At 42.0% G+C, this 14722-nt stretch overlaps 1 protein-coding gene across 6 annotated transcripts in view; it reads left to right on the top strand.

Moving 5' to 3' along the window:
• The window catches only part of DENND5B (DENN domain containing 5B), a 173058-nt gene that overhangs the window by 135452 nt on the left and 22884 nt on the right, over window positions 1-14722 (top strand). For all 6 annotated transcript variants that reach the window (XM_079774039.1, XM_079774038.1, XM_079774040.1 and 3 more), the window contains one exon: window positions 8182-8263. In XM_079774039.1, coding sequence (XP_079630165.1) covers window positions 8182-8263 — 82 coding nt within the window. The remainder of the gene's footprint in view (window positions 1-8181; window positions 8264-14722) is intronic.

Raw genomic sequence — 14722 nt, 5'->3', positions numbered from 1 at the left:
ACCTTTTCACTGTTTCCATAGTTTTATCTTATCCAGACTGTCATTTAGTATATAGCCTCTTCACATTTACTTCTTGCGCTTAGTAATGTCCATTTGAGTTTCCTCCGTGTCTTTCAGACAATCTTGATTTTGACCTAGTCAGGTTTTGTCTGTGTCCCTGCACATAGTAGTTTGAAGTTATTTTATGGATAAAGGACCTCAGACTGCAACTGGTCCTAAGGAAGGGGACTGTTCTTAACACATCACCCAAAAGTTTCTACTTTTAAAAATGTTGGCCAGCTTAGACACAGGCTTGCATCCTCAAACAGGGTTCCACTAAACTGTAAATGATTTTTATTTCATTTTATTTTTTGTTCATCTTCACAGAGTATTTTTCTCATTGATTTTTAGAGAGTGGAAAGGAGGGGGGGAGGGGGGAGAGAGAACCATCAATGTGAGAGAGACACTTTAATTGGTTGCCTCCTGCATGTGCCCCAACTGAGTCCAGGATTGAGCCTCCAACACAGGTACATGCCCTTGACTGGGAATCAAACTCATGAGCCTGTGGTTGCACAGGCTGAGCGATGTTCTAACCACTGAGCACACCGGCCAGTGTTTGTTTTTATTTATTTATTTATCTTTATTGTTGAAAGTATTACAGATGTCCCCCTTTCCCTCCCACATTGACCCACTCTACCCCACTCCTGCTCCCTCCCCAGGTCTTCCCAGCATTATTATCTGTCCATGGGCTATGCATATATGCCTATAAGTTCATTGAGGAATCTCTTCCTGCCCCCCCTTTCCTCTGAAATATGTCAGTCTGTTGCATGCCCGGACAGGGTTTTAAGTGGATTTTTAAGTCAGTTGACAAGGGCTAGGGTAGAATGCAGAAAGGGGTGGAGATACTCCTTTTAAGGGGTTATTCTAGATCTAGCCCCAAAATTTTGAGTCTCTCTTCAATCATCTGATCTTCATCAGAAGTTTTCTGTTAATGACTTGCCTCCCTATAGACTATAGATGGTTCTGAAAAAATAATGCATAGTCTCTGCAAAGGTGCTGCCTGTGCAGTAAGCACTGATTCAGGCAGATACACAAAGGGCGTTCCTGTGGCTGAGTATTAACCCGCGAGGGTTTTCCTGAAGGAGAGGGTAGCCTACTGCATTTAAGTGTATTGAAGTAAGAAGTAGTATAGAGGCATATATTTAAGTAGTTTATACATTTTTCTTCTGGAGTAGACCCCATGGAAACCTTAGATTTTAGATCTCTGCATTTAAAGTATGGCTTCACTTCGTAACCAGTTAATTGCCACACGTCCAAAACAGAGACCATCCCCACACGCCACGGTATTTGGAATTTAATTTAAAAAATCAATTTGCAATGAATATTATAAAAAATAAGTATATTACAATTCAGGTGTTCTTAAATATTTTCAGTCAAAAATTCTCACGAAAAATGATTTTAAAGTTGGTCAGGGCTGCCACTTAGGGAAAACTTTTTTTTTAATTCTTCCAAAGAACATTTTTAATTATTTTTATGTAGCACATACACAGTTGAAAAAAAGTATTATTTACCCTTAGTTATTATTTAAAAAATTAAAATGGCCTCAGTGTATGATAAAGTTCAATGGAACAAAACATAACGGAACATTACATTGTTTACAAAAGTATCTGGTTTCTTTTTGCTGTTTTGTATCAATACTAGAAGAAGAGCATACCAAACACCTTTTCCACATAGATTTTTTTTTTTCCCAATCGATGGATATTCCCCCCAAAAAAATGTCATTCCTATAATCTGGATGGCAAGTCAGTGGCATAGCGTTTTCTTTTTCTCAGGTCGTGCTAATTTATGTTTTTGAATTAGTTGCCTGATTACCTGTAACTGGAAATCACCAAGTGTAATATTGCCTTTTTTTTTTCTGCTATAGACGTGCGTGGCGTGTGGGGAAGGTCCGCCGCTTGTGTCTATAGACGCTTATAGCGTACATACAAAGGGTTAACTCCTATCTGCCTTCTACTCCCAGGCTTCTAAACTGTTTCCTCCAAAGTCGCTAGTAAACTACTGTGTTGGTTTCCTGGGCTACTGTAATAAAGTACCACAAACTAGTCGACTCAAACAACAGAAATTTATTGTCTCACAGTTCTAGAGGCTAGAAATCCAAAATCCAGGTTTCAGCAGGGGCGGTCCTCCTGAGGGTTCCGAGGAGAATCTGTCCCGCACCTCGCTCCTAGCTTCTGATGGTCTAACCTTGAGACGAACCGCATGGCCAGTAGCTGGTATTCTCCCTGTGTCTTCACACCTCTTCCCCACACATGACTGTCTCTGCACCTGAATTCCCCTCTTTATAAGGACACTAGTCACATTGGATTAGGGTCCATCCTGATGACCTCATCTTAACTTGGTCATCTACAAAGACCCTGTTGCCAAGTAATGTCAGATTCGTAGGTGTTGGCAGTTAGATTTCAGCATTTTCTCAGGAAACATAATTCAAACCATAACGACTACCATTGCCTACTGCAGTGTCATCCAGCTACCCCATTAGCAGATTATTCACAGATCTCTTTCTCCAGCCCTAGATCCTAGACACCTGTTTTTTTTATTGTTGACATTTTATTACAGATGTCCCCATTTTCCTCACTTTGCCCCCCTCCACCCAGACTGTCCTTCCTTCCCTCTGGCCCTCACACATTGTTGTCTCTGTCCATGGCTTAGGCATGTATGATCTTTGGCTTTTCTCTTCACCTTCTTTCATCCGCTCCACCCCACCTACCTTCTCTCTGACATCTGTCAGTCTGTACCACCTACATATGCATTTTTAAAATATATATATTTTATTGATTTTTTACAGAGAGGAAGGGAGAGGGATAGAGAGTTAGAAACATCGATGAGAGAGAAACACCCATCAGCTGCCTCCTGCATGCCCCCTATTGGGGATGTGCCCGCAACCAAGGTACATGCCCTTGACCGGAATCGAACCTGGGACCCTTGAGTCCGCAGGCCGACGCTCTATCCACTGAGCCAAACCAGTTAGGGTTACACATGCATTTTTTATGGCCCCTTGGGACCTCAGACCCAACGTGTCCTAAATCAAACTCCTTATTTCAACACCTCTCTCTCCAGTCCCTACCAGGCTCTCTCTCTCCACTTGATTTAATGGCATCAGCACCCTTCTCACAGTCAAGCTTAGAAGCTGGAAAGTCTACAATGTAACAGAAGCCCACCGGGCATGCCATAGAACACTCTGCCCCCTTTAATGAATGTGTATGATTGGGTAGGGCTCTTAATTGGGCCTCAGTTTCTTCATCTGCAAAATTACAATTAAAAAATTCAAAGGAAAGCTATAATTAGGATAATATGTATTTTATATCCATATCTAATATATTTTTTTTTACTCTTGAGTCTTACTTGCCCTTTACATCTGATCACTATTAAGTCCTGTGTTTTCCACTACTGTACCTATCTCCTCTTTATTCTCCCTGGTTGCTACACATTGGCCTTTGGCATAGCTCGTAGCTCATCTCTCTTATTTCTTTTACACTATCACTCTAGCTGATAAAAAGGTACTCAGGAGCATAGCTTGTCTTTTCAAAACCCCTCCTCCCTCCCTAGCATTTCTGTAAATTTCTAACATATTTTTTAAGGTTCTGCCATTTGGCCCTAAATAGTCTCATCTCCCTCAATGAGTATTTGTTGAGCGTGTATGTTGTGTGGGGCCTCTGCTAGGCCCTCTGGCTATTCTAAGACTAGGACCTGACCAAGCCTTAAGAAGCACACAGTTTCACAGGAGTAACAGAAACGTTAAATTGTGGCTTGTTTATGGTAGGTGTTCCGTTTCACAGGTCCTGTTGAAGAGAGGGAATGATATCTAATAGGGTACCGAGGGCAGAGAGAATATGCAGGAAGGCTTTCACACAGAGGCAGAATTAAGCTAAAGTTTATTTATGGAGGACTTAGTTTGTGCACTATTCTAAGTGCTTTACATCTAATTGAATAAGGTAGATTTTGTTACTGTTCCTAATTTGCAGATGAGGAAACAGACCATAGAGAGCTGTTATGTTTTCTGTAGGGCTTGAAAAAGCCTTGTTCTTAACCATTAATCTGTACTGTTCTCAAGTAACAAGTAGGCTGTAAACAAGCAGAAAGATATGGAATGCCAGAGGATAAACCAGAGACTTGAACGGACGGCATGGAAATGTGATGAGCACGTCGCATGTTTAGGGAACACCGATCAGAGAGGGGTGGCTAGAATATAGGGTCCCAAAGTGGGATTCCCAGAACACACCGGGCCTGTGGCTGCTCTTGTTGTGGAAGCTGTCTGAAATGCCAGGCTCCTCTTTAAGCCGCCGCTTGTCCTCTGCTCCACAGGCACGATTCCTTCGTTGTCACGTCCCCCTCCAGCCACCTTGCTCAGTATGGTGTCAGCTCCTTTCTCCTACCTCGTGCTCTCTTTTTCCTCTTCTCAACCTGTTTCTCACCACTTGTGTGGCCCTCTTTCATGCTGTCTAATAATCTAGATTGTATTTTACTTTATTTCCCGAAAGAGAGATGTTCTTTCATGAATAACACACTGAAGTACTGGTGGTCTCAGACAGGAAGACACAGCATAGTCTCTGGGACAATTTCCTTAGGGTCTTTTACCTCCTGGGTATCAAGAGGAACTAGTATTTTCAGTGACCCATTGAAAACTTCCTCCCAAGTGTCTTAACCCATGGCATGCTTATCACCCACCCTGTATGGAAGGCCCTCAAAGAACTGCCTTTAGGTTGGTCTGGCCACATTTTCTTTGCCAAGCAGCCCTGTCAGTATTCATTTATACCTGCCGAGTGTCAGCCCCGCCTCTCTCACCAAGCGCCAAAACATGTAGATCCTAATACAACAAAATGTTCCCTGTCATCTTCCTTCAGTGTCAGCTTCAAACAGATTTGTGTTTCCATATTATATCCTAGCCCCCCCAAGTAGGATGAATCTAAAGACTGAGAAAATACAGATTTCATATACAGCAAAACCCACATCCTAAATTCTGGTGTTATTGATGTACAGTTGTCCCTTGAACAACAAAGGAGTTAAGGGCGCCAACCCCCATATAGTCAAAAACCCACATATAACATGACTCCCCCAAAATTTAACTACTAATAAATAGCTTAGTGTTGACCAGAAGCCTTACCATTAATAAAAACAGCCAATTAACACATATGTTGTATGTTATATGTGTTATATATATATAAAAGCCTACACAACCATTACAACGGAATGACCTGTCAACCAGTCACTATGATGTGCACTGACCACCAGGAGCACTGCTCAGCCAGAAACCAGGCTCATGGCTGGTGAGCACAATTGTGGTGGCAGGAGCCTCTCCCGACTCTGTGGCAGAACTACCGAGCGGCAGTGGCAGCAGATGCAGCAGGCCAGGATGAGCGTGAGCGGTGTGGTGCCCAGCCCCAGTTCTAACTCCTCCCTGGCTGCCTGCTGCTTGGTGCACTGCTACATCCCTCTCGCAATCTGGGACCCATCAGGGGCCTACACCGGCAGTCGGACATCCTCTAAGGGGTCCAGATTGCGAGAGGGTGCAGGCCAGGCTGAGGACACCCCCTCCCCCCAGTGCATGAATTTTGTGCACCAGGCCTCTAGTATTCTTATAATAAAGTACACTACAGAAAAAAATGTTATTAAGAAAAGCATGAAGGGAAAATGCTTTTACTGTACTGTATCGATACCTAAGTTTAGTTTATGTCATCTGTTTACAGGATGGGTCATCTGTCAGTACCTACATTAAGATTGTCTTATATGGTGCAAGACACTGTAGATTTTATACATATTACTAACACGAGACATCAGAAATGAAAAGATAATGGGAAAAGCAAATTTATATTTATTTACAGGTATATCGGTTCATGCATTGATAACAAGAACAATATGATTGCTTTATAGTAGCATAGTGTAATCAATACAACTACTTCACAGAAGTAAGGAAAACTGGGGAGCTGGGGGACTGGGAGAGGACACTGGGGGATAAAGGGGACATATGTAATACTTTAAACACTAAATTTTAAAAAAGTACAAATTAGCAGGTACAGAATAGTCATGGGGGTGCAAAGTACAGCAGAGGAAATATAGTCATTAATCCTATATAATTAAAGCCTAATATGCTAAGTGTCTGGTCGTCCACTCAACCAATAAAAGCATAATATGCTAATGATATGCTAAGGCCACTCAACTGCTCGCTATGACATGCACTGACCATCTGGCAGACAGTCGACTGGTCGACCAGTCACTATGACGTGCACTGACCACCAAGGGGCAGATGCTCCGACTGGTAGGTTAGCTTGCTGCTGGGGTCCGGCCAATTGGGATTGAGCAAGATGGGCTGGACACGCCCTGGAGCCCTCCTGCGGTCCCTCCCCAGCTGGCCAACCTCCCGCATCCTTCCCTGGCCCCGATCGTGGGTGGGTGAGTGGGAGGTAATTAACCAAAGACCATCCTATATAATAGAAGGCTAATATGCAAATAGACTGAATGACGGAACAACCGGTTGCTATGACGCACACTGACCACCAAGGGGCAGACATTCAACACAGGCGCTGCCCCCTGGCGGTCAGTGCACTCCCATGGGGGAGCGCCACTCAGCCAGAAGCCCGGCACACGGCTGGCGAGTGCAGCTGTGGTGGTGGGAGTCTCTCCCACCTCCGTGGCAGCGCTAAGGATGTGCAACCGCCAGCTTAGGTCTGCTTCCCCTGGGGAGCGGGCCTAAGCCGTCAGTCGAACATCCCCTGAGGTCTCCCAGACTGCAAGAGGGCACAAGCTGGGCTGAGCTCCACTCCACCCCGAGTGCATGAATTTCGTGCACTGGGCTTCTAGTATTATAATAACTATGTACGGTGTTAGATGGTACTAGATTTATCGGGATGATCACTTTGTAACTTATATAAATGTCCAATCACTGAGTTGTGCACCTGAAACTATACTGTACCTCAGCTCTAACTAAAAAGTAAAATAGCTCTAGCTGATTTGGCTCAGTGGATAGAGTGTCAGCCTGGGGACTGAAGGGTCCCGGGTTTGATTCCAGTCAGGGGCACATGCCCAGGTTGCAGGCTTGATCCCCAGTAGGGGGTGTGCAGGAGGCAGCCAATCAATGATCCTCTCTCATCATTGATGTTTCTATCTCTCTCCCTCTCTGAAATCAATAAAAATATATAAATAAAATTAAAAAATTTTAAAAGGAGTAAGGAAAACTCCAAAAGTGTTTCCAATATATTTATTGGAAAAACTCCATGTATAAGTGGACCTGTGCAGTTCAAACCCATTTTTGTTCATGGTATTTGCTAAGTGTGGTGTTGCAATTCTGTTTTTACTTGCAGATGGGAAATAGAAATAAAGGAAGAGTACAAAACTCCACAGCATCTCACTTACAGTGAGATTGAGCCCTCCCGCTATAATACATTAGCAAATAATTGATTGCTTTAGACATTGCTATATAATAGAATAATTTTTCCTTCTTTTATAAATGTAAGCTATTCAGGTTTCAGAAGAGATTTTGCGTAATATGCATACTGTAGTTTGGATTCTGAACTTGAAAGTAGAAATTTACCAACCTAGAGAGCCCAAACTCTCAGATTTTCCTTTTAAACACTCTTTCAGAGTACAGTAAGTCCTCACTTAATGTCATTGGTAGGTTCTGCATCTTGAAGCGAAACGACACTTAATGAACCCCGTTTTACCATAGGCCAATTGATATAAACAAGAGTTAGGTCCTGTGGCATCTCATCAACGTTATAAAGCAACAACGCAATCTGAAGTCCTGGTGTATAGGGAGATTGTGTGATTGCAATGCATGAGCCCAGAGGTAATTCACATGCTCAGTAGCTTAATTTATAGATACTGCTTTCATGTAATTATCCAGTTCAATTAGTATGAATAACTTTAGAAAATGGCCATTATGGCCAGAATTTGCACACATTACATTAGTTGCTAAGTGGGCTTTTATAATTCATTTTAAATTTACAAACACAGCCCCAGATTAACTGGAAAGAATATAGCCAGTTTATTGCATTAATAAAGTGACAACAATTTGATCTTTTCTTTTGTCTTCAAAATTTGTTCTTCAAAAGTAATTTTAACGTATTTATTTATAGAATGTGAATCATATAGATTTTTTTTTCCCTTACAGTTATTTTTCTAATACTTTGCTGGTATTTTTCTACATAGTTGCCCTGGGACCAGAAAGAAGAAAATCTGACTCAGGAGTTATGTTGCCAACACTCAGGGTCTCCCTTATCCAAGACATGAGGTATTTGTTATATGTGCTAGCAAGTGGTGGTGACTTTGAAATATTATGGCTTTCACTTAAATTGCTCAAATGATTTTGGCTGTGTTTATTTTTGGCTTATGTATTCTCAAAAATCACATTTTTATGACCTTGTTTATTTTACTTTCACACTATTATATTTTTCCTGACATTCAATCCAAAGGGAAAACGCAACTGAAAAGAGTTTTAAAGGAGCCGTAAATTATTTTACAATTTCTTTTGTTCAGCTTTTTAAAACCTCCTTAAATACTTGCTACCCACAAATACAGTTCAAAAAAAAATCTGCAAATAAGGACAAGTTACTTGGCAGAAAAACTGTTGTCAAGCAGATTTAATTTGAAGCAAATGCAAATCTGAGAGAGATCACTTGCAGTTACTGGCCTTAGAAATCATTAGAAGGCATCCGTGTAGCTAAGAAGATGTATTGAATGAGGGAGGCAGAGGCTTTTTTTCTTTTAAACATTTTAGGTACAATGCTTAATCAACTCTTAAAAACAGGTGGGCTTAAAGTGAATATTACAACATTTATAACACTTGTAACTTGATTGCTTTAGTAATATTAATAGGATGTTTATTTGATTTGTCAGGTACTTGTGACTGAAATGCATAACTGTTATGAGTGGCAGCATGGTAGAGTGGTAACACATCCTGGCTTCATCACTTACTAGCTGTGTGACCCCAAGCAATTTTTGTAACTTCTCTGTGCCTCAATTTCCCATCTCTCAAATAGAGATCTAAAAAGTTATCTATCTTATAGCATTGAAGTGAAATTTAAGTGAATTAGTCTATAGTCTATTACTGTAAAAAGTTTCAAGAAGTACGTGGCTTTTGTAATGAGTAAGTTTATATACTAATAACTTAAATGTTATGTTCCTTGGTAGATGACATGTAGTTGTCCTCGTGTGGCTTATGATTCCTTTTGATGGCCAGCATAAGAGGAATAGTTGTAACTACTGCTCACTTATTCCATTGACTGTTAGATCAATGAACAGTGACCTCTCTAGTCTGAGCCCCTAAAATTTCTCGCCTGGATTGCATCCTGGTCCCAATATTTCTGTGCTTGCCCTACTATATCCACCCCTTGCATATATGGTGATCTTACAATAAAGTCTAGATCACTTGCCTTGGCTAGCAATAGTCTATGGGTGCACATCAGGCTAAAAATAATCCTATATAATAAAACCCTAATATGCAAATTGACCGACTGGCAGAACGACCGGTCACTATGATGCACACTGACCACCATGGGGCAGATGCTCAATGCAGGAGCTGCCCCCAGTCGCGGCCGGCGAGTGGATGGCGCTAGGCCACCAGTCAAGGCGGGTGCCAACGGCCCCCACCCCCCCCCCGCCCCAGATCACACCGCCTGCCGCCCCACAGATCAGCCCTGATCGCCGGCCAGGCCTAGGGGTCCTACCCTGTATATTGGGTTCAGTCTCTTAGATTTAAAAATTAAAACCTGACAAGGGTACTGTAACACTGAAAAAAAACAGGATGATGCAGCGATGACATGCATGGACTCTGGCTTGCCCATTTTGTGGTCAGCCCTGATTCTGACACTTATAACTGTGTGACAAAGCCAATTTCTTAACTTCTCTCTGCTTCAGTTTTTCCACCCATAAGGTGGGGAAAATGGTACTACTGCCTCAGAAGGATCATGTTATGTACTACTTTTCATAATCAGGACCAAAAAAAATGTAGCTGCCCAAGCAACAGCAAGATGCCTTTCACCTGTATGAAAAATATGGTCACTGGTGCATGCTGCGTCCCAGATTGCGAGAGGGATGTCCAAAGGGTCCCGGATTGCAAGAGGGCGCAGGCTGGGCTGAGGGACCCCCCACCCCCCTCGAGTTGAGTATAATCTTGGATAATCAATATTGGTCCAGGATACTCAATTAAAAAAATGATGTCCTGTGACTTCCCACTTAAGGGTACTTTGGCTTTTAATTTTCAGACTTAGTCTTACAAAAGTATCTGAGAGACTCCCCCCTAATATCCTAAAGTGATGTTTTGGCCAAATGATAGATGCTTTTAATAAAACCTTGATTGATTGATTACTTTAAAAAAGGTGCTTAGTAAGGTGGGAAGGCTTTGCCCAGAAAAGACAAGCTGACTTCCCTAACGTTTTATTATAGAAAATTTTAAATGCAGCAAAGTCAAAAGATTTCATAGTAAACACATCCATATACCCATCACCTAGATTCTACCGTTTATGTTTTTCTATGGCTTTTTTAAAAGTTGTGGTTAAAACTATATATATATACATACACACACATATCATAAAATTAACCATTTTAACCATTTTTACATGTACAGTCGGTAGCACTGAATACATTTGCATTGTTGTGCAACCATTGCCACTAACCATCTCCAGAACTTTTTTGTCATCCCAAACTGAAACTCTGTATTCATGTAAACAGTCACTCCCCATTCTCCCTCCCCCTACAAGCCACGACTCTATTTTATGTCTCTATGGATTTGACTATTCTAGGTACCTCATGTAGGTAGAATCATGCCTTTTGCATCTGTTTTATTTCACTTAGCATAATGTTATTGCGGTTCATCTATAGCATATATCAGAATTTCCTTCCTTTTTAAGGCTGAATAATATTCCAGTGTATGTGCATACCACATTTTGTTATCCATTTATTCATCAGTAGACATTTGAGTGGTTTCCACCTCCTGGCTGTTGTGAATAATGCTGCTTTGAACATATGTATTTGAGTCCCTGCTTTCAGTTCTTTTCTGTGTATACCCAGAAGTGGAATTGCTTGATCGTATAGTAACTCTGTGTTTAATTTTTTGAGGACCATCGTACTGTTTTCCACCGAGGCTGCACCATTTTACATTCCCACATGCAACGCACAAGTGTTATGTTTCTCCACATCCTCGCCAGCACTAGTTATTTCTTGTTTTGTTTGCTTGCTTGTTTGTTTGTTTGGACAATAGCTGTCCTAATGGGTATGACTTCCCAGTTTCTTATGCCATACATAGCCATAGGTCTTTAAATGTGAAGCTAGAGTCTTCAACTTTATAAGCTCAGATACCAACTCATTAGTAAACCAAAATGTAATTAGACTCTCAGATAACTGACTCTTGCTAACCCAAAAGGCTTACTTTAGACATCTAAGAGATATGGTGAAATAATGGGCTGGATCCACTCTTGTCTAGTTGTCATGAAGCCAATTTATTATTTCCTTAACAGATGACTTGACATTCTTTCATTGATATGGGTAGGCTCAGGGGGAAGCTAGATTAAAGTCAGAAGGCATCGTGCTCAGAAGCAGAGATGTGGAAGCCTGATCTCCGATCTTCCAACTAGCCATCCTGGTGCTCATGGGACGGATGTCATCTCAGAAAAGCCCTGCAGAAGCACTGCCCGTGTGTGTCTCTTGTTTCTCTGCTCCATTCTGCCTTTTTATTTATTGTTATTCTTATTCGTGATATGTTTACTTTAGAGTTTAACTCTCAGTGGACCAGCTTATTTCCCTATTACCAAATTCTGGGTTAGTACTTCACGTTAGTCCCTAATTGCTACTTAAATAGTTGCTGTAGTAGATCCAAGAACACCACCAAGTAATATTCTAAATTCTGATTTCTTTAAATCTGGACAATTGAAGGAAAAGCGTATTTTCTAAGGACTGGGTAGTATATCTCTCTGAGCCCATGCTCTCTGTTGGGCACATGCCTCTGTCCTTACCTCATCTTCTCAAGTTTATCTCTTGAGGCTAATACATTGGCAGTTTAGGGACTTGGAGTTCTCACTGATGTCGTGAGTCTTGGCACTGGATTGCTTAGCAGCTATAAGGAGCCCAGGACACCTGTCTGAAGGCTGTCCCCTTTGTCTTAGTATCGCAGACCCCTTCCCAAGACTTTCAGAGTTGCCAGATATCACCAAACTGTCACTTATAGAATGACTTTTTGTTCCAATGAGAGAGGTTGGGGACTGATTATCTACATAGAGAAGAGGAGTATTGTTGTCGTGGTACCATTATTGCCAGTTTTTTTCCAGAGTAGCTCTGCACATATCATCTAGCTGTTGGGCCTTATGTTCTTAATGGCAAAATATAATTAACGATGCGGAGCATAGCAGAACATCTAGGAGATTGTGAATACTATCATCCAAGTATAGATAATCTGAATATGTAAACAAATGAACAGGATGTGAGTAAATCCTAGAAATATTCTATCCTATCTAATAAAGAGGGAATATGCTAATTGACCCTCACACAGTTGCAAAGATGGCGGTGCCCACAGCCAATAAGGAGGGAATGTGCTAATTGATGCCCCACCCTCAAAGATGGCAGCGCCCACAGCCACAAGATGGCGACACTCAGTCCCCTCAGCCCCACCAGGCGGCAGGCGCACAGCAAGGCCGGGTCCGCCCCTAGTCAGGCCCGGCCGCTTCGCACGCCTGCCTTTGGAGTCCCCCAGTTCCCTCAGCCCCCCAGCCGCCCAGGACCGGCCCAAGGTGCAGGCAAGCCTCCGATGTCGGCTGCCCAGCCACCCAGGGCTGCCTGAGTTTCAGGAAACCAGGGCCAGCCGAGGCTTGCACTGCTGGCAGTGGCAGCAGCAGAGGTGTGATGGGGCACCGCCTTCCTGTGGTCGCCAGGTTGTCTCCTGCCCCTGAAGGCTCCCGGACTGTGAGAGGGGGCAGGCCGCGCTGAGGGACCCCCCCTCCAGTGCATAAATTTTCATGCATCGGGCCTCTAGTTTACATATAAAGATGGGGATAAGTTACTTGAGGGTAAATTGGCAAGTGACTTTATCTTTTTATAAATAATGTGTACACATGTGCTAATGAGCATCTGGTTTTATTCAACACTAAAATTGAGTAGTCATGATTGATTTTGTTACAAATGCTTTTATGATGGGAATGCTGATTGCCACCTAAATAAAATACTTTTCATCTTATGTACTCCAATTCTCTCCATTTTCCTTAAACACAGATTATTTTTCAAATTATAATTATGTTCCACTTTCCTGGGAAGGACTATTTTGAGGAATTTTTATGACTGTACAGGATATGAGCTTATACTAAAATTGGCTGATTCTTTTATTTCTCTAATGAATATTACTAGGGTTCACTATTAATGCAGTAAAATAAGCACCAGGAAATGTAGATTACATTTATTTAGGTGCTGTCAATCTTACAAATCATTCAGTTTGGGGAAACAGAGTCTTGGCACCAGATTGCTTAGCAGCTGTAAGGAGCCCAGGACACACAATGAGAAGCTCATTTGAACGGCTTCAGCAAACATGGGATTTATTGGAGATATATAAGGGTATCTTCCAGAATCCAAGAGCAAGAATTGCAGCTGGGAGGGAAACATTCGTGTCATAGGTCACTCTCTGTCTCACAGGAAGCAAATCCTCTCTGCTTCTCCCGTTCTCTCCCTTCCCTCCCGGCTGTATTGTGCACATGCTCTCCCAAGCCCTGGCTCTAACATCCTGTCTTATTTTAAGCATTCAGTGAGAACTCACTTGGTTAGGGTACTCATTCCCAGCTTCTGAGAGGAAATCTGACTGGCTGAGGGGTTAGGAGCATGGGGCCGTGGGTCCCGGTGGCCCCCGGAGTTGTGTCTCCAAGAATGTGAGTGCCAGGAAGAAGAGACTGAAAGAAAATGGGTGGCTCCTCTAGAATAACACTTGTGATCTCTGTGACCTTGGGTGGGTCACTCCGTCTGAAGGAGTCTCCGTTTTCTCCTGTTTACAGTGAAATAATGATGACCTCCCTCTCACTAGTTACTGTGATGATCAGATAAGACAAAGTACATAAAAACTTGTTTAAATTAGAAAGCTCTGTATCACGGTTAAAAACTAAATCAAGTAGATAAGTTATTTAAACCACACCATGTATGCTTTTCTGTGAATTAACAGGCTCTATTTTACTAGAAGTAATACTTGTATGATATTATTTATGCTGAATGCCTTTATAATTATCTGTAATAAATTATTCCAACTAAAAACAGATTAAAATGGTATGACTACATGCCCTGGCCAGTGTGGCTCAGTTGGTTGGAGAGTCATTCCATACACTGAAAGGTTGTGGGTTCCATTCCCGGTCAGGGCACATACCCAGGTTGCAGGTTCCATCCCCAGTCGGGGATCTCTCTCTCTCTCTCTCTCTCTCTCTCTCTAGTGTGTGTGTGTGTGTGTCTGTCTGTCTGTCTTTCCCTCCCTTCCTCTCTGAAAATCAATTTTTTAAAAAATCACATACCACATATTCTCGGTTGAGGATTTAATAAAAATGGTATAGCTACACAGAAAAACATTTAATAGATTTGGATAAAAGTTTAATAACACATATAAATGTCTTTAAGCATAAAATTATATAGTGATATACAAAGCAGCAGAGCTGTTTTGTGGTATTTTTTTTTAGCTCCTAATATGTGCTGGGCCTTACAGGATACAAAGAAGGATGCAAGGCTACTCAGAGGT

Source organism: Cnephaeus nilssonii, assembly GCF_951640355.1.
Source record: "Cnephaeus nilssonii genome assembly, chromosome: 6".
In the NCBI taxonomy this organism is placed as follows: domain Eukaryota; kingdom Metazoa; phylum Chordata; class Mammalia; order Chiroptera; family Vespertilionidae; genus Cnephaeus; species Cnephaeus nilssonii.
Note: the sequence above shows the minus strand (reverse complement) of the source record. Positions and strands in the feature narration are given on the sequence as shown.